General features: G+C 58.4%; 1 protein-coding gene across 12 annotated transcripts in view; it reads left to right on the top strand.

Moving 5' to 3' along the window:
• Positions 1 to 24666, top strand: part of CHLSN (cholesin) — a 91860-nt gene extending 67194 nt beyond the window's left edge. For 3 of the 12 annotated variants that reach the window (XM_074314039.1, XM_074314040.1, XM_074314046.1), the window contains 3 exons: positions 19809 to 20002; positions 23298 to 23379; positions 24135 to 24666. In XM_074314039.1, the coding sequence (XP_074170140.1) occupies positions 19809 to 20002; positions 23298 to 23379; positions 24135 to 24341 (483 nt within the window). In that variant the 3' untranslated portion in view covers positions 24342 to 24666. Of the gene's footprint in view, positions 1 to 7298; positions 7416 to 8639; positions 10834 to 12906; positions 13033 to 19445; positions 19694 to 19808; positions 20003 to 23297; positions 23380 to 24134 lie in introns of those variants that run through there. The other 9 variants (XM_074314041.1, XM_074314043.1, XM_074314037.1 and 6 more) reach the window with 9 other exon arrangements.
• Positions 24667 to 26265: the final 1599 nt, after the last annotated feature.

Below are 26265 nucleotides of genomic sequence, written 5' to 3' on the forward strand. Positions count from 1 at the left end.
CTGGTTTCAGGAATTCTTTGTAAACGGCGCTGACCGCCAGAAACCATTTAAAGAGACAGGGCATTGTTTGCGCCTAATTAACTTCGTAGCTGCTGTTACAACTAAATGTTGGGCATGTTTAACCTTTGGCAGACAGCACATTCAGCATCTAAGACCATTCGTTCTGAACATCCAAGTGTGCGGGTTGCAGAATTTAATGCACGTTTACTCCGTGGCCAGGGGTTGGATGGAACAGGAATAATAATAGCAGCCGAGTCTGGCGGGGGCTCCCTGCTTGGAGCCCCCCACCTTGAGAGGACGGCTTCCTGACCAGGACTGGAGAGGGAACGGGGCTCAGCTGCGGCTGAAGGGCAGGGCAGGGTCTCACTCTCCTTCCGGGTCGTCCCTAGGTCCCGTGGCCTCCCCCACTCCAGTGGCCCTGTGACCTTAACTTGCTCTTCCGCCTCATGCCAGTCTTTGTAGCAGTGGACGTCCGGCAGTGGGCCGCTTTGGCCCCAAGGCCGAGGCCAGTCACAGCCAGCTAGCACTGGTACCTCACAGCTAGACTTCTGTTCTAGGCCCTCAGAAAAACCTTTCAAGCTGTATTCTCCCATATTTCATCAAACGTAGGATGCCATTCATGCAACACACACCATTGTTTTATGGACTGCTAAAAAGGAAACAGTCTGCCAATTAAGTTCTGACACTGTCAATTATAAGCTGCACCCTGAATTTAGAGATGTTAGAATGAGAGAAATGTGTTAGCACCGATGAAATACAGTGTTCTTTTCATTTTCAATTTTATTGAGCCTCGGAAACTTTGAGCAACTTGCCCCAGGTCACAGAGCAAGTCACAGAGGGGACTTGAACCAGGTGGTCTTTGGCTTTGTCAATCAGGGTTGGGCACTTTGGGTTCTCCTCACAATGCCTGGAGAAGTATTGTTCCTCCTTTGTGTGCATGGCCGCAGACCCTAGACTTCCTGGTCAGTCTCTGGAATGCCAGGCTGGCTGAGCTTTGTCCACAGGGTGTTCTGTGGCCGAGCTTGTAACAGGCAGGGCCCTGCCTTTGGCCCCATCGAAGGCACTTCGCCCGCAGGTTGTCCCAACCGCCTTATCTGCAGAGAAGGATTTCCTCTTCGAGCAGGCAGACAGGTTCACGGCCAGTGGCGGGTCTGTGTGTCTGGAGATCTTTCAGATGAGCCGAGATCATCTTATGGCCAAGACGTAATATGCTCCGGGGGCTGCAGCTGTGTACCTTGTTGCTAGCCGCTCCCCAGCGGCTCAGGCCAGCGCCTGTGCTGCGCCCAGTGACTGTGGGACCGTGGCACCACCCTGGGCACACGTGGACTGGGCTGTAGGAGGCGCGTGAAGCTGGACCTGACTCTGAAGTTTCCAATGGCACCATAGTCCTGTGTCAGTTTTCGAAGAGCACATGGAGCTGGCATCAGCTGCCTTGCTGGTGACTGAGGAGGTGCTCTGATTGTGTGCCCCCCTCTGCAGTAGTAGGGAGACTCCAGCTCGACACTCTGTTCAGGTGACACAGATGCCACTGCATGGGTTATAGAGACGTCTCAGTCACTGTGCTCGGTCTTGAGGCTTGGCAACGCTTCCTGTTTGTTCTGGACGGCACTTGATAAGATCGGCTACATTCCACACCACGGGGACACTGCACTGCTGGTCTGGAACTTGAGAGTGGCCAGCTCACCACAGTCTGTCTGCAGCTGGCCTTGCTCTGGGGACTGCAGGGTGACATGGGGGTTGCAGCTGCCCTGGCTGAAACGGCTGGCTGTGTTCTTCTGTAGGTGCACCTTTCAGTCATGCCACGTGTCCAGGGTGAATCTGACCTGCGTGACATGTGCACCGGGACAAGGAGTGTGTGAAGTTGATGTACCAGTTCTTGTGAGTGTGCTTTATAATAAGGAGAGACGTTTTGACCTCTGTGCGGCTGCATTATTACTTAGTGTTGCACAGGGTCCCAGTAAGGCATAGTGAACTTGAATAAGAATTTGGAGGGCTTGCTATGGGACGGAGGCCTGCCCTAGAGGCCAGTCGGGTACCTGGGAAGCGTGGGGCCATGTCTCGGTGGTCAGTTCAGGGCCATGGTTCCTGCGTGATCCTGACCGGTCGGCTGCCTCACTGCCCACCCTCTGCACGATCCCTACTTCTTCCCAAATTCCATCCTGTGTGGCTTCTGTCGGCACCTCTTCCATGCCCTGTGGAAGCAGGTCTTCCTGTGAGTTGCCTGGGAAGCACCCAAGACGGTTTCCGACTGTGTGTCGAGCATTCTGGCCTAATGATGATACCCATGAGAGTTGCCTTTGGTGTGCAGAGCCCGGCACACAGCCCCTCACGGATGCACAGTGTGGCTAGGCCGCCGCGGGAATCTGCTGAGTGTCACCCCTCCTCGGCCCTGCTGTGTCTTCTGGTGGGCGTGAGCCGGGTGTGTCTTAAGCACCTGCTCTGACCTGGCCAGGGCGAGACAGGCAGGTGAGCAGCGGCTCTGATTCTCCCGGGGGGGCCGGGGGGTGCAGGGCAGCACAGACACTGAGAGTGAGCATGGGCATGTGGGTGGGAGTGTCCTGGGCTGTGGACCTGCCCAGACGAGGGCCATCAGAAAAACCACAGCAGACCCCAAGCCACGGCTGCAGCGATGCCCAGAGCCCCAGGCCCTGAAGACCTCGCGCAGCCCTCTCCGGCCTGAGGTTGCCAGCACGCCACACGCCCAGCAGCCCTGCATGGCTTCATGGTCGGCGACAACCGGCGGCAGCTGGAGGGCGGGGGCAGGAGGCTTTCGGCTCACAGGTGCCGTACACTCGGCCTGCCCCCTGCCCACCATGACCATCTCCTTGACTTCTGGTCTGTATGTGCCACTTCCCAGCAGGCCATGACCTGGGATAGTGTTAAAGAGAGGCTGGCAGCCTGTCCTTGAGGCCAAGTCAGGGGGCTGCAGCAAGCGTTCTGTCCCTGTGAGCGTGCTCTGTGGGGAGGGGGCAGCTCTCCGCTCGGACCCGGGGCCCCTCTAGATTCCAAGTGCTCTGCACTTGCAGGCTGTCCTGCCAGCCTCGCTCAGCTCACACTCCAAGTCCTGCAGAGCCCGCCTTCACCTCCTGCCCCGGCTGTCCCCATAGCCACTCATGATTCCAGCCAGGACTGAGGAAGAGAGGGGCAGCACATCGTTTATGGGGGTGCTCGGGATGCGAGTAACAACACACTGGGGCTTGGTGCAGGTTGCCTGCGTGTGTGCACGGACAGGAGCCTGGGGCCTCGCAGGCCATGTGCCGGCATCGGTGGAACCCCGCAGCTGTGCGCCTGTCAGCAGGCGTGGGGGTGCACAGCTTTTCCCTTTTCTTGCTTTATTGCACGGCCAGGACAGGCAGCATGATGCTGACCTGCTGGCCGGCCGTGGTGGGAGTGGGTCTGCCGCCTGGTTGCTGACCTTGGGGGGAAGGGGGTCTTATATATGTCATCTGTCAAGTTGAGGAAGCTCCCCTCTTTTAGTTTCCTGAGAATTTATATCATGAATGGATGTTGAATTTTGTCAAAAGCCTTTTCTACAATTGATATGATCAGGTGATATTTCTTCTTTAGCCTGGTGGATTATATGGATTGATTCTGGAATATTGAACCAGTCTTGCATCTTGGAGTCAACTCCACGTGGTCCTGGTGTATCATCCTATTTCTATGTTGCTGAGTAGGATTTTTCCACTTATATTCATGAGGGATTGTGGACTGTTTTTCTTTTTCTGCACTGTTTTTGGTTTTGATATCAGCATGTAATACTGGCCTCAAAGTGAATTGGGATGTGAGCCCTCTACTTCCATTTTCTTCAAGAGATTGTATAGAGTTGGTGTGGATTCTTCCTTAAGAGTTTAGTAGAATTCCAGTGAAGCCACTGGACTCGGACATGAGGTTTTCGAATCGGAGACATTGGGGCCAACTCTTGCCAAGGCCCCACGACTTCAGGGTCAGCAAGGCCCACTTGGCAGAGACACCAGAGCCCAGCTACTCTGGAGGGGCTGGCGAGCGGCCATGCAAATGCCTTCAGCAGGATTTTGCTTTCCTCCCTCTTGCTTGTGGCCAACAGCGGACATTGCTCACCTGGCACTCGGGCTGGGGCTTCACCCCTGCTCCCAGGTCCCACCTGGAAGCTCTTTGCCTCCAAGCAGGGGTGTCCCTGGCGGCAGGGCTGAGTGGGAGGGGAGTGGTGTGTGCAGGCACTGAGCTGGCTCTGAGCAGCTGTGTGTATCCAGACAGCGCTCCAAACCCCAGCCTGCTGGGGGTTTCCCCAGTGCCAGGTTCCCCAGGAGGCGGCATGCCCAGGAAATTGGGCGTGCTGATCAACCAAGCATTCTGGTTCAGAATGTCTACTTAGGATGTAGTTGTTCTTTCCTTAACAATCCACGTGATCGTGGGTGCCTGATGCCCTGGATTTGAAAACAAATTCTTATTGCCTCTTGGAAGTTTTGGTGGCAATTCTGTGCTTCCAGAACTCCAGCCTGGCAGGGTTGCTCAACACCCCACCCCCGTGTCCCCAGCCGCCCCGGCTTCTCCTCTGTCTCACGTTGGCCTCTGTGCCCCTCCACAGGACTTGGGTCTTGCTTCCCCTCTGCCTGGACCACCTGTCTCCCACATGTCCAAGAGCTGTGTGCACTCCCTCACTGCCAGGTCTCTACTCAGGTGTCACCTTCCTGGTGCCGTTTTCCTTGACCTCCACCCTCCCACAACCATTTTAAGTTACCAAACCTGAATAAACCTACTCTGTCTCTCCTACCTAGTTTTTCTCAATATCGTATGAGAAAATGTCATCTTGCCGTGGGCAGGTATCTTATAGTCTATTTGGGCTGCTATAGCAGAGCACCACAGACTGGGTGGCTTGTAAGCAACGGACATTTCCTCCTCTCCGTTCTGGAGGCTGGAAGTCCAGCATCAACACGCCAGCAGATCCCATGTATGGTGAGGGCCACTCCTCACTGTGTCCTCCCATGGCAGAAGGGGCTTCGTCTTACACGGGCACTAATCCCACTCACGAGGGCCCCACCCCGACACCATCACATGGGGGGCTAGTGCTTAGCATGTGACTGTGGGGACAGAACACTGTCTGTGGCAGCAGCATGTTCGTTCTGTCCCCCACAGTATGCTAGCACTTAGGGCAATCTGGCGTGAAGAAGGTGCAGAACAGGTATTTGTGGAATGCATACAGGTCCCTGTCGTCTACCTGCTCTTTCTGACCAGGGGCTGCTGCTGAGCTGACTTGCCTGTGGGGAGTGGGGTGGGGTTCTGGGGTCTCTCAGTTCCCTCGGGGCCGACCCAGCTGCTGCCTCCAGGTTCACATGGTAGGTAGGCCCCTGGGTCACACCCTCCCACTCCACCAGCTGGACCTTGTCCTCAAAGGTGCTTGGGGTCGTACCAGGTACCATTCCTCTTGGAGCCCTGGTGCTGAATCACAGGGGTGCAGTGAGCGGCTAGTGCCTTGGCAGATGGCCTGGGGAACGGAGCATGTCCTGCAGGCTGGGCTCAGGGCTGAGAAAGGCCTAGGAGGGAACCCTGGCTCAGGAGTAGGCAGACCTGGCGTACTTCACACCCTCTCTGAGCCTCAGTTTCTTCGTGTGGAAGGGAGCATGAGTGACAGCCCGCTCTGTCTCTGCGTGTCATGTCCTCAGCCAGCATCTCTGTGCCTGTCCACCCTGCTGCCAGGCCATCTGTCTCCCCCTCTCCTGTCTCCAAAAGCAGCCCATTGAGTCACCAGAAGACGACAATGGATGAAAGAGGCTGATGAGGGGGCCCTTGGGTCAGAGGACTGACCATGGAAAGGCATTAGAAAGTCAGCACGCAAATCCTCTGGGACTCCAGAGATCCAGAACTGAGTTCATCCCATGAAACTGGCAACTTGGAAACTTTTTCTTTTTTTTTTTTAACATTTCCATATCTGTAAAGTGGGGACACTGATGCCAGCATCACCGAGATTAAACAAGGAGGCACAGGTGAGCTTGCCTAGCACAGGGGCCGCTGTAGGGGGCAGGCGCCCACCCTGCTCTGCCTCCCTTGCATCCCTCCCGCTCTGGTCCAGCCCTGTGTGTAGATCCCTGTGGGTGGCGGGGAAATGACCAAGAGCAAAAGCACAAAAGGATGCAGCCTTGCCTCTGGGACCTCAGAGGTCCTTATCAGGCTGGGAAGCTGGGACACCCACACCCCAAGCAGGCCGTGCACAGTGGGTGAGGGAAGAAAGGGCTTCTAGAGCACACCTCAGCAGCCTGAGTACAGGGTGTCTGGAGCACCTGGCCTTCCCCAGAGATGCGGGTGAGACAGGCCTGGTCAGGCCCCTGGAACCAGCCCCACCTCCAGAGCCTACTGTGGGCCCTTGGGGGTGCTGCAGGAGTGTGGTTTTTTTCTTTGGATAATAAAATTGATCTGCAGTCTTGCTTTAGCGGGAACACAATCTCTCAAAGAGGTTTAAGGTGCATTGTCCAGGACACAGCTGTGTGACTCACTCACTGACTCCCTGGCCTTTACTGAGCAGCCGCTTCTTGCTGGACGTCAGTGCAGTGGTGAGCTGACACCCCCCCTGCGTCCTTGTGGAGCTCACATATGGGGGGACTGGACATTACTGAGAAGGGGGGGTCGCTGCTCTGGGGAGTGCAGGGGTGCCATGGTATTGGGAGGGTGCTCAGTAGGTGAAGAAGAGGGGTCCCTGAAGCTAAGGATGACGGATATCTGAAGTGAGGAGGACAACTTGTGAGCGCTGCAGGCAAAGGCCCTGGGGGGACACAGGAGGCCAGGTTCAGGGAACCTAGGGTCCTTTGCTGCAGGTGGTGGAGAGGTGGGAATGGAGATGGCGCGCGGGGCCCAAACCTCACCGTCAGACGTGGGTCTGTGGTTTGCGCAGAGAAATGGGGAGCAGCTGGGGGCACTGCACCAGCTGGTTTTCCTGCCTCCCGTGTGGGGAGCTGCCAGGGAGCCTGGCGCCATGGCTCTCGGCGAGGAAAATCGGAAGCAGGGCCTGACGACAGGTGGACCCCTGGACGTGGGCTGTGTCTGCAACTTCGAGGCCGAGCTGTGGACTTAGAAGTTGCCCTGAGCCTCCGATCCGTCTTCTGAACAACCTTGTGAATAGGGAACCCGGCAGGGTGGGTGTTAGTCCGTGCCCATCACCCGCTGCCGCGTCTCCTCACCTCGGACTACATGGCACGGGGGCTTCCAGTGCAGACCCTGGTTGGGTCTAGGGTCCTGCGCCCAAGTGTAGCTGTCGGGCCCCGCCCACCGCCGGAGCCACGCCCAGCCTGGAGTCACGCCCACCTCCCCGCTCTCCGCGGGCGCGCTTGCGTCACCGTCCAGCCGGCTGGATCTGGTTCCAGCCGCGCTGGGCTAAGCCGACATGCGCAGTTAGTGGGGGTTGAGGGGTACGGGCCTGGGCAGATTCGACAGCCGGGGACGCGGAGGTCAGTGCGCCGAGCCCCGGAGCGGGGCCCGTGGGGCGGGCGGGTATCCGTCCTGCACGTGCGCGTGGGGGGCAGGCCTGTTCCCGGAGGGGCTGCGGGAGTCCCGGCGCGTGCGGGCGCCCTGCGTCTGCCTCCACCCTGGAGACCCCAGACTCGGGCCCCAGGGCGTCACCGTGAGGGCGTGGCGCCCCTCCCCCACTGGGTTGGGCTCCACTGTCGTCTTGGGGCCCCGGCCCGGCGCCCCGCATTATCCCTGTTTCCTGATCCCCGTTTACAGGCGAAAGAGGGGACTCTGAGCTGAGCTCCAAGCCTCGGAGTCCTGCATGGGGAGGAGGAGCCCTGCCCAGGGAATCTGGGGTGATCCCCCGGCCTTGGGTGCCCGCAGACCCACGGGCTGCTGCTCCAGGCCGGAGCTGTGTGCGCCCGTGAGGTCCAGAGCCCTGGGTTCTAGTCTCAGCTCCAGGCCGTGTGACCCCAGACAAGCTCCCTTGGCTCTCTGGCCCCATCTTCTAATCTATAAAACCCGGGAGTGGTCTCAACTACCATGTTTCCCCAAAAATAAAACCTAGCTGAACAATCAGCTCTAACGTGACTTTTTTGCAGCAAAAATTAATATAAGACCCCGTCTTATTTTACTATGAGACCTGGTCTTATATAATTGATGTAATATAATACAATACAATACCGGGTCTTAAAATACTAAGTTTTGCTCCAGAAGACGCCTTAGAGTTGATTGTCTGGCTAGGTCTTATTTTTGGGGAAACACCATAGGTCTTTAACCTCCCCTTTCCCCCTCAGACTAGCCTGTGGTCTGTTTGTGACCAATGTTCAGGGCCTTTGGATAGCCCAAAGCCGCCATACCTTTGCAAGGCCCACCCCCATATTGCACATTAAACATCACTGTTTTGAAGCAAAAACCCTCACCAGTATTTACCATTTTGCTTGTGAAATTATTTGGCTGTGAGTAACTCATTACTTAGCAATGTGATTATGTTTTTAAAAATTCATTGTATATACTCAGGAATTCTTGCAAAAGTGAGAAAAACCTAACCCATAAATAGTTTCCAAATGTGATGAAATGATTTTGAAAATTGCATTCAACAATTAATGAAATTGATATAATGATAAACTTTCTGGAAATTTAGTGAAGCATTTGTTTTGATTTGCTGTTTATCTTGGAGCCAATAACATGTTTTGCTTTGATTTTTTTTTTTCCCCCCATAGCTTGAACCTTTTGCAGGTCCTGAACAGCCGAAGGGCAGCAGGATGACTCCTTAATGGGGTGAAGGTGGGATAGGAAGGGGTCCTGAGATGAGATTTTAGTTGCAATGTTATTTGCTTTGCACCCAAAGAAATGGCAGTTTTCTCTTCTAACAACAAGGAGCACAAACGCTACTGAGGAGGTGTTGCAGTCCAGAGACTGCTAGATTGAAATGGGATGAAAACATTTGAAAATCTTGAGCACAATTGTTTTTTCTTTGAGGGAAGTGGTGTTGGTCAGAAGCTGTAGGAAAGCTTGCCTTCTGTGCCTGCTCCTGGAATCCCAGGCCTGCCTCCACTGAGCTGGGGAGATAGGTGTCTGTGCTTTGGGGATGTGTTTCAAATGTTCTTCACATGACAAGGTCAGCACTGCCAAGTTAGCAACGACTCAGCTAATTTTTGGAAGTTTTGAGTACGTTTTATGTATGTTAAATGTGATTCCTAGACTTGTTTACAACTCCTGTACTTAGTATCCAGTCGGCCGTCAGACTCCCAGAGCGGCATTTCCAGATTAAAGCCCACAGTAGCCATCGCATCCTAGTCAGCCACACGTTTCCACAGATGAAATAAAGGCAGATTTGAAGTCTAATAGGAAGGAGCTGGGCAAGGCTGGGACCTGCAGAGCAGAGCAGCCTTCTGCTAACACGGAAGCACGGCTGTGGATGTGAACCTCGCCTTCCAGAAAGAGGCCGTCACTGACGTCCCACGTTAGGCTGTCGACCATGCAGAACGCAGCCCCATCAGTAATGGAAGGGACAGGAGCACTGTGCGTCATCAGGCAGCATCCTCATGGCAAAGTCAAAGGGGGGCCACCGGCCTTACACATGGATAAACAGCTCATGCAAAGGGGACCCCACCAGGGGCCTGTTTGCTTTCCCCGAGATGTGGGCAAAGGCTTAGCTGAGGTTCTGGGAGGCAGTGGGGCTGGTGGCAGGGGTGATGGGCAGGGCCGCCCTTGGAGGTCGGGGAAGCCCGACCTTGGAGGCAGGAGACTCCGCTCGGGTCCCTGCTCTGCCGAGCGGTTCGCCATCCCCCTTCGGGTGGCAGTGCCCGTGGTCTCTGCAGCTGTGAGGTGTTGCAGTGTCCTAGGGATGTGTCCTGTGCCTGCGCTGTGGAGGGCCCCAAGGAGGCAGGGAGGGAGGACCCGAGCAGTCTGCCCCGGGAGTCAGCATGCCCTCCAAGGCCTTAAAGACTGGCTGTGAAGGAGCAGGTCCTGCTGAATTCCCAAAGGAAAGCCGCTTTTGCACAGCCCCACCCCACCCCAGTGAGAAGAACCACTGGCCCCTTGGCTCCTTGGAGCAGGGTCTCTGGAGATGGGTCACGAGGCCCTCCTGTCAGCGTCGTTCTTCGTCGGCTGGAAGTGCTCCTGCTGAAGTGCGCTGTGTTTTCCCTGCCTACCCCCCACTGTGTTCCGTGATCTCTAAGACCTCAGCAGCCCTGAAGAACACTCGCAGCCTGCGGGCACACAGGTCACATCTGAGCCACCGACGTCCTGTGGGTTGCTTCTCACCTCTCCCCCACAAACTCCACTGCCAAAGTCGCCCCTTCTCCCACAGGCTCAGGCAGAGCCTCAGTCACAGCTCAGCTCGGCGTTGCTCCTGTGTTGCCCCGCCGTCCCCACCTGGAGCTCTTCACGTGTGTCTCAGGGACCAGGCTCACGCTTTGCCCTGTTCCGCCATCTGGGCGGTGCTCTGGAAGAGGAGCCGCTGGGATCGACCGGATTCCACTTTGGGCCAAAACTGTTCTGGGGACCTCCGCCCATTAGTGACACTGACTCATCCTTCTGGGGTAGTGCCCACCCCATGTACCTGCTTGTTAGAATTCCTCCCAGCAGAGAAGGGGCTAGCTGCTGATTGGTTGTCTCTGGCTTACAAGATAAAGGGAGGCAATGTAGGTGGCATTTTCGTTGATGTTGGCCCTTTAGCTCTGCCCGTCAGCCTCAGGTCCCCGTGGGCACACACCTGTGTTCCTTCCCTGGGGACCAGCTTTCCCCAGCGACCACTGAGGACAGCCCATCGGGTGCTCTGCCCTGTCCCTCCCCCAAAGCCCCAGCCTGCCTTTGCTGCTTCATTCCGTCCATCTGTCTGCCTCTGCTGGAGAGAGCCCCAAGGACAGAGCTGCACGTGCCATGACTGGATGGATAGAAAGCTGTGAAATGGTGAAATGTGCACTAAAGAAAATAGCAACTTGTAGTATCGTAAGACTTTCTGCTTCCAGAAACCCAGTCTGATCTTTGTGAAGAGCATTCCTGTCCCGGCCGTCACACTAGGTCTGCCTCCTGACCAGGGCATTCCTTGTGGCTGGAGGCTCTACTGTGTGCAGGCCTAGGGGCAACCGGGCCCTCTGTTCAGAGTCCCGCTCGCCCTTGCCTTGCAGGCGTGGGGGTGGGAGAGGGGCCGAGGCAGACCAGTCTGCAGAGAGCCTGTCCTTGCTGGCTCCCGACCAGGCTGTCTCCAGGGAAGTGAGAAGGTGGTCACACACAGCCCTGGGTGAGCTGTGGGGTCCTGACGTGCGTCCTGGGTGGGTTTCCTGGAACATTGAAAGGTTTCCTCCGGCCTTGGTACCCAGATTTGCATCATGCCTTCTGGCTTTCCCAGTGCATGTTAGCATCTAACTGACTTTAATCCTTGGGTTAAAAGACCATAAAGTTAAGCCTTCAGGTGTCCCTTCTGAAATTCAGCTCCAGCTGCCAGCCGGCTGCTGTGGCCGCCCGTCTCTAATGACCTAGGGTTTCTAGTTCGTGGGCTGTTTGTCGCTCGCATCCTGCTGAGCGCAAAGCTTTGTTGTGGTGCCCTGTGTGTGGCCTTTGCCCCAAAGCTGTCTCTGATAGGGCCAGTGCCTCCCACCCCCCACTGCAGCTGAGTCTGAGTCAGGTTTTTGGTTCTGAATTCCCTCCAGCCAGGATCTATCAGGAGGCAGGGCCCCTTGTCAGCCAAGGCCACGGTCAGTGTGGAAGACCCTCCCAGAGCACTGACCTGTCCTGCAAGTGCCACCATCCCAGCCCACCTTCCACTTGTGCTGTGACCATGGACAAGACCTCACCCCTCAGCCCTCATCTCTAAACCGAGGAGGTCACTCCATCAGATTCTGGAATCTGAACCCTTTCCTGTGTGTGCCTGGGCTTCCGGGAAGAGGGTCCAACAGGTTTCATCATCCTCTCCAAGGCCCAGGCTGAACGAGACTGAGGACAGGTGGATTTGGATGGGAGAAATATATGGTGGGGAAGGGAGTCCTGATGGGGAAAGCCGGGCCTTTCCAGGGCATCGTGTATGTTAGAGCTCAGGGCTTGGGGGCCAGGCTCTGGTAGGGTTCTGTTTTTAACCCCGTCTCACAAATTCAGGGAGTTTGAATCTGAATAAGAAAAAATAAGTGTGTTTTTGCCTTCTCGAACTGGGTTTTAGCTTTTCCTTCCACTGTGAATGTTGGCAGAGGTGTTGGCAGGACATGTAGGGGGCACAGGTGCTTTTCGCAGGGAGGGGGACATCGCAGTGTCACAGCACTCAGCTCCGCCCAGTTACTGGCTGTCATGCCTGCCACTGAGGCATTGACAAAGCACGGTGATTTTGTCTTCATGCTGATGTCTTTCAGTTTGCGTCCGTATGTCCTGTGTGTTCTGTTTCATGCGTTTTAAAACCTGAGAAGGGCCCATAAGCCCCCGGCATTGCACAGGAGCCGGCTGGAGGAGCCGAGCTCTGCTCTGCGAGGAGGGGCCTCCTGCCCTGACAGCTGCTCTGCTCTGGACCGCGGCAGCCGCTCTCCCTGTCCTCCAGGAGCTCACTTACATCAGGCCGTGAGCTCCTCGAGGCCAGAGCCCGTGTCTGCCTCAGTGTCAGCGCCCGTGCCAGCCCAGGACCTCCGGAGGGCGTCGTGCCCACCACACGCAGGGCCCCCGGATCAGCTCGTGGTGTTTCCACAGCAGCTTCTATAGATCATCAAAGCAACAACTTCCTGAATTGTTGATGTGCAAATTTTCTGAAATTATTTTCATTTAATCAGGATTATCACAAACAAACGAAGAGGAGGAAAGTAAGTTTACCAGTTGTTCCACTTGTAGCAGCAGGAAGGCAACAGTATCCCTCATGTTGGTTAGCCGCATGTTTTGCCTGAAGTGAGAGGGTGTCTGGGGAAATGAGCCTTGAAAGGATGTAACAATTTGTACCTGCATATGTATCTTATGTCACTAACTGTAGCAAGTCCGAGTGTTGACTGTGTACTTCTTGTCTTTCAAAAGGCCGCCCGGTCCTGGTGTGACCTTGGCTCTGCAGGTTCCAGCAGAAACTGGTGCAGCACAGGGGTCTGCATTCACCGGGGTCATTATTTCAAAATAAGAGGTTCATTAAAAAATTGGGAAACACTCCCTCTTTTGTTCTTCATTGTTTTAGGAAAGGGAAAAATAATTTGCTGACGTGAGTTGCCATTCTGAGTTTTAATAACTGGGGTAATGGGTCTGATCCAGGTTTAGGCTTCAAAATCTCTGATGGTGCGCGCTGCGGATGTGGGCTTTCTGCCCGAGGAACTCCTGGCTCAGGACCGAAAGACGAGGGGCTCCATGACTGGGGAGGCGCACGCGTCTGGGACCAGCTTGCTCTTATCTGAAGTGCAGGCCCTGCTTCCTGCTCTGGACCATGGACTCTGGCTTCAGGGCACCAGGACCGGAAGGGCCAGCAAACAGCAGCGCTGTCCCCAGCTTACCAGCAGATAAGACCTGTGGTGAAAGGTTGCACCGAGGGGCGCCTGGGGGTGGGGCTCTGTCCAGTTGCCAAGCCATTTGGGACTGTCCATCTTTGTAAACAGGGCTGAGCCCAGTGACTGTGCCTCCCCCACCCCCCTGTCCTCCCAGGTGGAGGAGGAGGCATCTGGGCACCAGATGCCCCAGTCACTTTCCTCGTATGTGTGGACAAACGGCAGGCCTCACAGCACCTACCTGTTTCAGGCCCATACCTTAGTGTCAGTTCTCTTGGATGCATTCTTTTCTAATCCACCAATTCTGTAGGCTTGTTGGCCTGGGTTGCAGAGTTGCTGCCCGGCTGAAAGCCAGGCTGCAGGGTGGACAGCCTGCTGGGCCCTGCAGCCAGCCCCCGTGCATCCAACAGCAATCACCAAGTAACAGACCCATGATCTCTGGGGACCGGTCACTGACCCCTCAGCCCCATTCCCCTGGGCTGTAGCTGAGGGGCCTGACAGCGCTGCCTGTGCCTCTGGTTCCAAGCCCAGGCCGTTTGCCAGCACCCGCACAGCCTCCGCCTCCTGAAGGAGGAAAGCAGGACCCCACACTGTCTCCTGCTGCTTACTTTGATGTTCCTTAAAACTGTTTCTGATAAAGTTTAGTTCTGCCGCCATGATGAAAAGGCTTCTGGGGAATAGAAAGCTCTGGTATCATGGGTGAGGGAGGCCTCCCCCGCCCTGGGGCTGCCCTTCCTCCGAGTGCTGTTGTGAATACAATTCCGTCTGCCCTGCTCTCCCGACCGCTCTGCCAGCACCGGGATTGTGCAGATGGCTTGACTTCTCTGAAGAGCTTCTAGGAGTCCTGACCCCCCCATGCCACGCAGCTCGGGGTCCCCCGCAGAGCAGGGCTCGCAGGTACCAGCCTGCACATGCTCACTCCTGGAGGTGGCTGGCAGGCCGCAGCGATGCACTGGGGTCAGGTCTCGTGCTGGCAGGAGGAGGGGAGCTGGGCCCTACAGGGTGGGCACGCCCAGGGCCACTGGGAGCCTGGGGCGACTGCCTGTGCCCGCTTCTCGCCCTGCTCTGGGCCAGGCTCTGGGGGTGCGGCCGTGGTGACAACCCAGCCTGGCACGCGGCGAGCACTGGAAGTGTGGCCAGTCCAAACTGAGGTGTGCTCTAAGTGTCAGACACACCGATGTCAGAGACTTGGTAAAAGAAAGATGCAGAGTTTCATTACGGTTTCCTGTGTTCTTCCACTGTCCTTGGCTCTGGCTTCCTGACGAGCATACCACCTGCCAAGGCCCAGGTTGCAGGTCCTGGTGGAGTGGGCTCTCAGCTGTGCAGTGAGGGTGTGCACACATGTGCGTGCGTGGGGGGTTCAGACTGGAGTGTCGAAGAGTCTGGGCTGGGGGGCTTGTGGCTAGCCCATGGTCAAGAGTGTGCGTCTTTGTTTGAGCTATGGCTGAGTCCTGGGTCTTACATCTGCTGGAGTTACTTTTCCTTTATACCACGTCTTAGAAAATAAAATGTGGGGCGGCCGGTTAGCTCAGTTGGTTGGAGCGTGGTGCTGATAACACCAAGGTTGCCGGTTCGATCCCCGCATGGGCCACTGTGAGCTGCACCCTCCTTTAAAAGAGAGAGAGAGAGAGAGAGAGAGAGAGAGAGAGAGAGAGAGAGAGAAATAATTCATTAAAAAAAGAAGAAAAAAAAAGGCAAATGTGCCCAACCAGCGTAAGGAGGCATCACTGGCTCCGGTACATAGGCAGGCGGAGGTAGGAGGCCACCGAGCGCCCGTGCTGGGTCGCAGCGCTGCCTCACATCCGTCCAACTGTGCGTTTCCACACCGACCTCACCGAGCAAAAATGTTGCCCTTGCTCAAACAGCTCTGGTGTCAACACTGAGTCAGTAGCCTGTTTCCACGTGGGAAGTCCTGGACACTCGGTGCTCTGTCCCAGCTCCCCTCTGCAGCCTGTGGCAGAGCCAGCTCAGCCCAGGTCCTGGAGCTCACACCACCCTTGTCCTTGGCACGTGTGCTTCACCAAGTCCCCGGTGGACTCCTGCACCCGCCGTTCACCGCCTGGGACTGCAGCTCCCTCCTGTGTGCTCAGCGGGCGGATGGGGCGTCCAGGGCCAGGCAGGCAGCCTCTCTCCAGCTCTCTGTGGAAAGGAGAGTGCTTTATCTCCACTCTCCGCAGCTCTGGGCAAAACAGGAACCCTTTCCTGGGGACATAGAGCACCGCTGTTGACAGTCATGGAGGCCAGCTTGGGCCAGAGGCGATGGCTGGACGCCTGGGGCTGGCTGGACGCCTGGGGCTAGGGCGGCTATGTGCCCAGCAGCCCAGAGGCGGCGGTGCTCCGAGCCTCCCTCCAGCCCTAAGGTGCAGGGCAGTTGGACGTTTCAGCCTGGGCACCCAGCACAGGGTGGAGCATGGACAGTGCTGTGCTGACCTGTGTCACCCTGGATGCATGGCTTGTGTGTGTGTGTCAGACAGAGCTAGTGGGTGAGCTGACACGCCCGCTGAGTGGATGCGTGTGATGTCTCATTGGGCAGAAAGTCCAAAGTGGACAGTCCGGAGTCCCCAGGCCGTGGTGATATCCTACAGGGAAGCCAGGGCCCTTCTCGGACACCCTACCTGGGCTCCACACGGGGCCACCCCCAAAAGAAGAGAGCAGAGGGCGGCCCCTGGGGTGTAGTGTGTGGATGGCCCTCAATCCCGTCCCTGCTCAGCCTGAGCAAGCCCTGGCTTCCCACAGGTGACGGGGACCAAGGTCACAGAGCACAGCCCTGGTGTGGCCGCACAGTGGTGCACAGCCAGGCGTGCCTCCTCTCCCCGCCCTGCAGCCATGCTGTGCCCTCTGCCCAGCAGTTGCTGGAGGTGGGAATGCTGACCTGAGCCGACCTATGTGCCGTGTGTGCCCGAAGGGCGCCCAGTGTAGAGGGAAGCACGAATTGGGGTCCCCAGAGGCCAGGAGGAAGAGCATGGGGTGGGAGGCCCTGTCCTGTGAGTCTATACTGGGCCCTCCCTGCGGGTCTGTCTCCTTTCTCAGACGAAGCTCCCAAGAGGACGGTTTGGCACCTGGAACCCCCCAGGTGGGTGGCAGCGAGGTGCCCTGATGTCCACTCACTGCGAGGCTGCCTAACCCATCACCAGTGTTGCCAGCCTCACAGTACCTTCTGATGGCCCCAAACTCTGGTCCTGAAATCAAGGCTGGTGTTCATCCCTGAACCCCAGAGGTGACCGTGTGCCAATGTGACCCCGCCCCAGAGGTGACCACGCCCCAGTGTGACCCTGCCAGCTGGGTCAGCGGCTCTCGCCCCTGCAGGGACAGCTTCCATGCCTGTGTGCTGCCCTCTGCTTCTCCCTACAGATCAGCCAGCCTGGGGAGCATCAAAGGCCACTCCCCCGCCTGGCGTGAGCCCAAGGCAGGCTTCGACAAGGACCCTGACTGACGAGGCTGTTTCTAGGGGTAGAGAGGGTGGGCAGGCACTGCTGTCCTCCCAGAGCCCCCAGAGCCCCGCTCAGGTGGGTCTGGGCAGCAGGGCTGAAAGCAGCCGGAAGCTGCTGAGCATGGCTGCCTGAGACTGGGTTCCCCCAGGAAGCAGAGTCGGAGCTGTGAGACCTTGTGCAGGAAGTGACCCCAGGAGCATGAGGGGACGGAAGAGTGGGCAGTCCAGACGCGCTGTCCTGCTGCTTGGGGCCTGTGCAGGCATAGGGCGAGCCCTGAGGTGAGAAGGTGAGGGAGGCGCCCTTGGTGGCCAGTGTCACAGCGTCACCGGGACAGCCCTTCCAGCCATGCCCGCTCTTACCTGCCCTCACAGTCGGCTCTCACTGAAGGAAAAGCCTGCAGTCCACGCCAGGGCCAACAGTTAACATGAGGCTCGCTTTACGGGGTCGAATATTCACCAGAGGTAGGAAATCCCACTGGGTGTTTCCTGCCTTCCTGTTGGCTTGAATTGCAGACCCCTCTGGTCTCCCTGATACCACCTTCCGGGGTCTAAGCGGTTGTGGCTTCCCACTTTCGCTGGTTTCTTTGGTTGGGTTGTGATGGCAGCACTGTCCTCCTTGGGGTCTGGTCTGTGGGAAAACCCAGGTTTGGTGACAGGGTCCAGGCCCCCCCAGGAGAGCCTGTGGGACCACCCTTGTGCCAGGTGCCTTTCTCAAGGACAATAGCCCAAAGGCATCTTTCCTGGAGCTGACCTGTGCCTGGCCGGTCCCTTTCAATTGGCACATCGGGTCTTGTCAGGTCTTGTGGGAGGTTTTCCTGCCTGGGCTGTCAGATTGGTGGGATCCCTTCTCGGGTCTCTCGCCGGCAATTATCAGGGTGAAGAAAAAGATGGTTTTGTGCAGCTCTGTTTTCTCCAACGGGCAGGAAGTCTCGCCGTCTCTCCCACCCCTTTCCGTCTGTGGGGACGTTGGATCCCTTGTTTATTTCAACACACCTGTCGAATGTGGTCAGTGTTTTCATTGCCCTAGAAGCTGGTGAGGGTTTAGTATTTCAACACATTTCTAACTACATGTGTCTACATTATGAGTACGTTACGTGGAGGTATTCACACTGAAACACAGACAGCGTCGCCGAAACTCAAGGTCCCTTGGCCACAGCTGATGCCCTCCTCAAGGGGAGCTTCAGTGTATCCACTGGGCACACATGCAGCCACGCACACTGACTTGTCTTAGTGCCTTTGAAGTGGAATCCTAGGGATGTTAAGTGTGGAAAAGACTTGCAGAAATTTTGCTTTACCTCACTCAGTTTGAGTCTTTATGTCATCCGACCCAAAATGCCAGGCACAGCGGCAGCAATGCAGAGCTTTCTGCAAACAGGCTGCAGCTTCAAGTGCTTTCCAGTGTGTTTGGGGAAGTAGTCGTCTTTAGAGCAACTGACCCATCCTGCCACTGCCCCAGGTCTGCCCTGGAGAGTGGGCCTGGCCTGGAGGCCTCCATGGGACGAGTCCCAGTGTGTCCTGGGGCTGGAGGCACTCCTGCCCCTCCTCCTGCCCCAGTCCACCCAGACCATGCCATCCTTCCCTCTGGCTTCCTTCCTGTGCCCACCTCATGGGCTGTTGCTGGTCCTGCAGACTCCCTGGGCGTCCTCAGGGCACAGGGCAGCCTCCCCTCCATGACCCGGCTCCTCCAGCCTCGGTGGCAGCAGCCAGCACCCCAAATGGTCACAGCGAGCGGGTGGCAGGGTCCAGGCCATGGGTTGGCAGGGTATTGCTGTGCCCTGGTGACAGCGGGAGCCATGGGATGCTGAAGAGTGGTAGCAGGTGCCCCTGTTGTGGGGCCAAGGTGCTGCCCACCCTGCTGGCCTCCCTCGGGGGTCAGTTGGCAGAGCCCAGGCCTGTGGCTGCAGGGAGGGTTGCCTTCCTGCTTGTCTCCATGGTGGCCACCCAGCTGGCTGGCTGTGTCCGTGTGTGTCATGCTCACTGTCACCCTCCTCTGTCCTGCACCTCAGCAAACACCACTTCAAAAGCACAGCCCTTGGCAGCTGGGTGGGTTCAGAGCCCCCTGCTGCCCTGCCCTGGGCCCCAGTCTTCCAGGCTCTCCTGGGCCGATGGGCTGTCCGCACGCCTGGCAGGTGCACGTACACCTCCTGGGCCCGTGCCCTGTGAACCCTACGGGTCAGAGCTCTGTGTTTCACATCGAGGCTGCCGCCCAGGATAGCCCTGAAGCTGGAACATTCCAGCTGGTTTTCAAGGAGGAGGGAGGAGCTGGGAGAGCTGTTGTTTTGTTTTGGAAGATTCCAGAAGGAGCAGGTGTTGAGTGGGAACACAAAGGTTGTCAAGGCGTTGGCACTTTGTGAAGGACCTGCTGGGCTGTGTGGGAGGAGGGGCAAAGGAAGGAGGGGCGTTGTGCAGCTTGAGGGGGACCCTGGGGTACGCAGCTGGGGGCACAGGGCACACCCTGAAAGCGCTTGGGGCCAGGCCCCTGCAGACCTGAACCAGAGTAAGCACTGGTGTTCTGGGCCCACGGGAAAAACATGAAGTGTGTGCGTGCGTGCTCACCCTGCAGCACCCCCCACCCCCAGTGTGGAGCTTGTTTGGTTTGTCAGTTGGGGGGGGCGTGGCTGTGCTTTCTTGGCAGAAGTGGCATCAGAAGGCCATGATGCGTCCTGCCCAGGGAAGGATGGGCACCTCCCACTGTCCTCAGTGCGAGGGGCTCAGGAAATTCACGCTGAAGGAAGCCCAGGCTCCCAGGAGCCAGTCCGCTCTCAGCCAGGCTTCTTGCACCCTGCAGGGGGTTGGGGAGACAGCCAGGGCTCTGCAAGTGTCAGGAGCATGGGGGCTTCCCACGTGCTGGGGTGCGATGGAGCCACAGGAGCGCAGGGGTCTTTCCCAGCGACCTCACTTACGGGTACTGGGGGCAGGCGGGTCTGGGAAGCCAGCGCAGTGGGAGAGGCGCAGCTGCAGCCTGACGCAGCACACCCACTCCCTGCAGCTCTAACTGGCAGGTTCCCCTTGACTTTCAGGGAGCAGCAGCGTGCAGGGACCCTGAGCTGTCCCCAGAGCTGTCCCTGGAGGAGAAGAGGGTCCTAGAGAGGAAGCTGAAGAAGGAGCGGAAGAAAGAGGAAAGAAAGCGTCTGCGGGAGGCGGGCGTCACCACGGCCCTGGGCCTGCCAGCCGAGGGCGCAGGCGCCCAGCGGGCCCTGGACTACCTGCGCGGGTAAGAGGCGTGGCTAAGAGGCGAGGCTGGGGCTGGCCGGCTGCGCCCGAGTGAGCGCACGACTGCTACCCTGGGAGGGGTGCGGGCTGTGGGCTCAGGTGACCGGGCTGGAATCTTATTCTCCCAGGGCTGCCAGCCGCCTGGTTGTATAGTGTTTCCCAACATCGCCTCACGTGATGTCAGGTGGCTTGAGATCTGCAGAAGTTGGCACGGCCACCAGTGTGGACTGCAGACCTTCACCAGCACAGCATTGTCTGTGGAGTGGAAGGGAGGGCATGGAGAGGGCACCATTGCTGGGCAGGACTTGACTGTGAGGGGAGAGGAAGTCTGTCACCAGACCCGCAGGGCCCCCCCAGGTGTGCCCAGGAGACCACCCAGAACCCAGCAGAGGCTGGCCTGCATTTGCTAACACAGCTCGGTACAATAATTTTCAGAAGCCCCCGGAAAAATGAGGCCTCTGGAAACCACTGGTTTCTATTGGCAGATAAACTGGTTGGGCAGTGGCATCCCAGCAGAGCCTGTCCTGGTTTTCCTCCTGCCTCTTCCAAAGTGTACTCACCACACAGGAGGCCAGGGTGGCCAGCCCTCCTGGGATGGCCCACCAGGGACGCCTGTGTCACTCTCTGACCTGTTTCCTGTCTCTGTGGCTTGCCTGTCCTGGGCATTTCGTATGCACAGGTGGCCAGTGTGCAGCGTGGCAGACACAAGGATTCATGCCACCCTGGCGTGAGCAAGAGATGGGTGGGGGCCCTGCCTGCAGAGCATGCTGGGACCCTGGTGCCTTCCACCTCGATGGTGTGCCCTGTCCCTGCCACCGTGCGCCCCACATGCAGCCCCATCCCCAGCACAGCTGCCCAGGTGAGCCCACGTCCGGTGGGGCAGGGCCGCCCACGGCTGAGTGTGGCTGGACCCCAGAGCTGTGCATCCTGGCCCGTGGGCGTGTGTGCACGGGCTCCAGCCTGGTGCGGCCCTGCTCGCCACGTGCAGGCTGTGCTGTCCCCTCTGAGGGTGTGTGCCGTAGGGTCTAGGAGTAAGAGGGTCGGTATTTTTCATTAAAACCTACCGATTTCCTCACAGGAAATATGTCTTTAATTAAGTGACTCTCTTTCCTCACAAAGGGTTGCGTGGGGCCCTTCCTTGCCCTACAGAAGCCACAGGTTGACATTTGGGCCTGATGGAGCCCAGGTGGGCTTGAAGGTCCCCGTGCATGGAGAGTGGGCTTTCCCATTGGGCCGAGGACCCTGGCAGAGAGCTGGCAGGTCCTGAGCAGCCCCGGCCAGGCTCAGTCCACTGGGTGGTGCGAGCACGGGGGAGCGGCCAGTTTCTGCGTCAGATCAGCTCTGAGGCACAGTGTGTGGTGCTGCCCGAGGGGGGTCCACAGGTCCTGCCTGCAGAGGCAGGACACTGCACCAGCCACCGCAGCCTGAGGCCCCCAGGTCACCCCTGTCCCAGCCCAGGCACTGGAGTGGACCTGCCCCTCATCAGGCAGGTGAGATGTGTAGTGAAGACAGAGCTGCACAAAAGTGTCATTTCCTCCCACTGCAGGAGGGAGCTCGGTGTCACTGCGACAGGCCCTGCTCTCAGGAGGTGACGACAGGCAGGAGCCACCGCATGTGGGAGGCTGGGAGGGCAGTGAGGACAGCCATGTCAGGGAGGGGCGGGGGGGCGTCGCCCATGCTGATACGGGGGTGATCAAAACATACGCGATGCGCCTGCTGAGTGGCATCCAACGGAAAGGCAGGGACTTTCAATACGGGAAGTGGCGCGTGGAACCTTAGTAACCGTGGGTGACAAGTTCCAGCTTGTTCGGTGCAGTCAGTCGGGTGTGAGCTACGGTTGAGAGAAGGTGTGTTTTAAGTGTGCTGTAAATCATTCTCCATCATGACAATGCTCCGTGTCACACATCGCTTCTGGTATATGGCAATTTCTATCAAATCAAAACATCACAGTGTGTCCTCATCCACCTTATTCACTGGATCTGGCACCATGCAACTTCTGGCTTTTCCCCAAAGTCAAAATGACCATGAAAGGTAAACGTTTTGAATCAATTCAGGACATCCAGGCAGCCACGACAGCACAACTAAAGACACTCATGAAAGAGGACGTCCAGAACTGCCTCAGAAAGTGGCAAGAACCATGGGATGTGTTTGAGCAAGGGGGAGTATTTTGAGGGGGATTAATGGCAGTGTGCCTTTTTCCGCAATAATATTTTTTCACTTAAACATTCACCGTGTGTTTTGATCACACCTCATAAGTGCTAAAGCCCAGAAGTGAATTTAGGCCAGGACTGTGGTGTCTGGTCCCTGGGAGGACAGTCGTGGCCCATCCTGGCCTGGGTCCTGCTCTGTGACTGCCACGTGACGTGCCCACGATCCCAGGCAGCGTGCTCTGGGCTTGGGCAGCTCTTCTGTCACATGACATGGTGTGTGCTTCCACCCGAGCCCCGCCGGCTGGGGAGCTGGCCGAGCTGTAGTCCAGAGAGAACCAGCCAGGGCCCTCCCCACATCTCCCTGAGGGGAGGCAGTGAGCCTGCGGCTAAAACAGCCTCTGCCCGTGTCCCCATGGCCACCATGCCCCCGAGTCCCAGACATGCAGACCCTCTTCATCTCTGTCCCAGCGTTCAGGTCTCACCTCAGAGAGCCCGGCGCTGCTGTCCTGGCCAGAGCAGCACCCTCCCTGCCGTGTTTCCTCCTCACACTGATTCCTGGAGTTACCTGTTTCCTTAGCCTCCGCCCCCGCCCCCCCACCAGTGGGCTCCAGCAGGCCGGACCGCTTTGATGGGTTCAGGGCCGGCGCAGCCGCGACCTCTGTCACTGTCCTGGCACCTGAGCTGCCCAGCCAGGGTGGCTCTCGGGCAGAGTTCCTGGCTCCTGCTGGTTCTTCTCCCTCACCCTCCGCACATCGTTCCCAGTCTGCTTTCCCCACGCCAGCAGACACTTCTGGAAGAAGGATGGAATTCACAAAATTCAGGATGCTCCCGTTAGAATCGTAAAATCATGGGGTTGTGGACCTGAAAGGAGGTGGCCCGGGCCATCTGGTCCTTCCATCCAGTGTAGATAAGGGCCTGGCTTGGCTGAGGGCCCACAGCGGGCATGCGGAGTGGGGTCCTCCCAGCCTGGGCCCCTCGCCCCCTCTGCTCTGTGTCTGCCACGCGGGGGCCGGGGAGGGTGTTCCCCAGAACCCCTGCGGACACCCCCCACTCCAGCCAAGAAGAGGCCACCCAGGCCAGTCGTACAGACAGACCCTTCCGGCTCCTTCTGTCTGGCACCTGAATGTTGTGTCCTCGCTCTCCCAGCTGGGCCCAAAAGCACGAGACGTGGAGATTTCAGAAGACAAGGCAGACCTGGCTCCTCACGCACATGTATGATAGTGACAAGGTGAGAACGTGGGGGGGTGGGGGCGGGGTCTGCACCTGTGGGGAGGGATAGTGACAAGGTGAGAACGTGGGGGTGGGGGGGGTCTGCACCTGTGGGGAGGGATAGTGACAAGGTGAGAACGTGGGGGGTGGGGCGGGTCTGCACCTGTGGGGGAGGGATAGTGACAAGGTGAGAACGTGGGGGTGGGGCGGGTCTGCACCTGTGGGGGAGGGGATAGTGACAAGGTGAGAACGTGGGGGTGGGGGTGGGGGCGGGGTCTGCACCTGAGGGGGGAGGGGAAGGGGCTGAGCAGCAGGGCAGCTTGTCACTTCTCTTTTCCTCCGTTCTCCTTGTCCTCGCACATTTCATCTCTGAACACTTATCTGTTTACTGTTGATTCAGTGGCTTTTCAGAAGGGTCTAAAAAGGGATGGCTGCCAGCCTCTTTAAGGGAAGCCAGAGCCGGAAATAGCCCAGGGCTGGAAGAGCAGCTGGAGCAGGTGGCCTTCCCTCTCCCGCCTGCCCCGGTCCTGTCGTCCTGGCGCGATGGGACTGAGGGGAGCAGGTGTGGTGCTTGGGCCCTTTGCAGGTGGCAGGCCTAGAGGTTGATGTGATGCCCACTGCTGCCTGGCCAGCAGGCTCCTCGGGCCCTGGTGTGAGGACGCTGTGAGCTGGGTGGTCCCCTCGCAGGCACAGCGGTGAACCCTGGGACACCAGCTGCGGGGCCAGCAGTCCCGGGACCCCACTGCTGTGTGCCCCCACCTGACAGCTGAGCAGCTCTTGTATCCTGTCCAGGTCCCCGAGGAGCAGTTCCCGACCCTGCTGGCCTACCTGGAGGGGCTGAAGGGCCAGGCCCGCGAGCTGACTGTGCAGAAGGCAGAAGCCCTGATGCAGAAGCTGGACGAGGCGGGCGCCAGTGGCCCAGACCCCCTCCTGCTGGGCAAGACCCAGCGTGTCCGGCAGGTACTGCAGCTGCTGTCCTAGGGCGGCCAGCCGGCCAGCGAGGGTGGCCCTGCAGCTGATCGCTCCCCCGGCGGAGGGGACATCTGCTTCTCTGCCAGGGAGCTGCCCTTCCCGCCAGCTGTGGTCCGTCCGTGTTGGGCTGTGGGAAGCACCCCGGCTGTAGGCCCCGCACATCAGTTTGGGGGTCCTTCCTGTGCAGGCCACACGTTTCCTGGTCACCAGGCTGCCCTCGCCGAGGCTCCCAGGCCGTGGCTTGTCTATGTCTGGCCTCCTGCCTCAGCCCATGCCACGGCCTCCTGCCCAGTTACAGGGAAACCTGCTGTTTCAATAAAAGTAGCCCATGCCAGCCATGCCTCCTGGTTCGTCCTCACTGGCTGCTAGCCTGTGAAGGGCTTTTCCTGCAGGGAACGTACTGGGCTGCGAGGCTATCTGTAGCCCTGGCCTCCACGGGGCAGCATCCAGGTGATCTGCTGGCATTGACCCCTCACTCTGCAGGCCTGCCACTACCAGGTGTTGGCAGTGACCACGACGGCTGCCCTCCCACAGCTGTCCCAGCGGGAAATACACCTGCTCTCTGCACAGAGATGGGACCTGTCTCCCTGCTTCCAGAAGCGTGCGTGCATTGAACCCCCTGGAATGGCAGGTTCCAAGCTCCAGAGGCTGCGTTGTGGGCGGTGGCCCGCAGCTCCACACAGCAGGCCCTTCAGGCCGTGGGAACTGGGTCGTGGATGTGCTGGCCACTGTGTGTGGACGCCCTGCCCTTGAACACGGTCAGCTGGCAGCCAGGGTGGAGGCCGGAGTATGCCGAGTGACTTCCAAGGCCAGGGCAGAGGAGGCAGCTGCCACCTGCGCTCAGGGCACTTGCCCTTGGGACACAGCTGCCATGCTGCGAGGAAACCCTGGCCGTGTGACGAGTCCGCGTGCGACGTGGGTGCTCGAGCAACGATGAGTCTTTAGTTGCCCCAGTGGCACTGAATGAAGCAAAGCTGAGCTGTCCCCACCAAGTCTTGCTCACATTGCGGGTTTGTGAACCGTGGGGCTGGGGTGCAGTCGGTGCCAGGACCCCGACACTGCGTGAGCTGGACAGCCGGGTCCTTAGTGACAGTGAGCAAGGGCTGGGCCTGTGCGTGGAGCCTCTGTCCCAGAGTCAGCTCCGGGCTGTCCTGTGGCTGTTCCTCGCCTGGCTGGGCCTCCCGGCCGGCCATGGACCCTGGACATCCCACCTCAGCGCAGTGTCCCAGCCATGGCTGGTTCCCTGCAGGCATCTGTGCTTCAGCCTGTTACTGTGAAACACCATGTCGAGGGGTGCTTCTGAATGGTGAGGGTGGGGCCCTGAGGAGGGGTGACCCCAGCCCAGGAGGGACACACACATCCACAGGGCCTGGGAAGGTCCCTCACTGAGCACTCGCCGCCTGTCCCTCCTCTCCTGGAATGCGGAGCCAGCCCGCCCCCCAGCCAGCACGGGAGCCTCAGCAGCACCCCCAATGTGGAAAGCTGGGTGCTGTGCTGCCGCTTGGGGGCCGTCCCCCACCAGCTGCTGCAGCTGTAATCCTGATCACGTGCACACACTTGCTTACACTCACGCTCACACATGCACACGCTCGTGCTCACACACACATGCGCACATGCCATGCATAGAGCCAGAAGGGCTTTAGAACTTAGACAACCATTGAACCAGGACCCTGCCAGGACCTGCTCTCCCGCCCCACATTTGCCCCTATAGGGTGGCTGGCAGTAGCTCTGCTGGCTTCTTGATGGCAGAAGGGTCTCCCCAGGGGATGCCAGCCAGCCTGGGAGCTGGGGCCCTAGTCTGTGTGTGTCCTGGAGAGTTTGCCTACAGTTTGGGGTTTGGTTTGGGTTTCCGTGGACTTAAGAGGCACCTGCAGTGTGGTTGGGGGCCAGCACTGGAGACAACGGTGGATCTTGGGCCAATAGCCACCCTCCA

This window comes from Rhinolophus sinicus, linkage group LG10 (assembly GCF_036562045.2).
Source record: "Rhinolophus sinicus isolate RSC01 linkage group LG10, ASM3656204v1, whole genome shotgun sequence".
Lineage (NCBI taxonomy): Eukaryota > Metazoa > Chordata > Mammalia > Chiroptera > Rhinolophidae > Rhinolophus > Rhinolophus sinicus.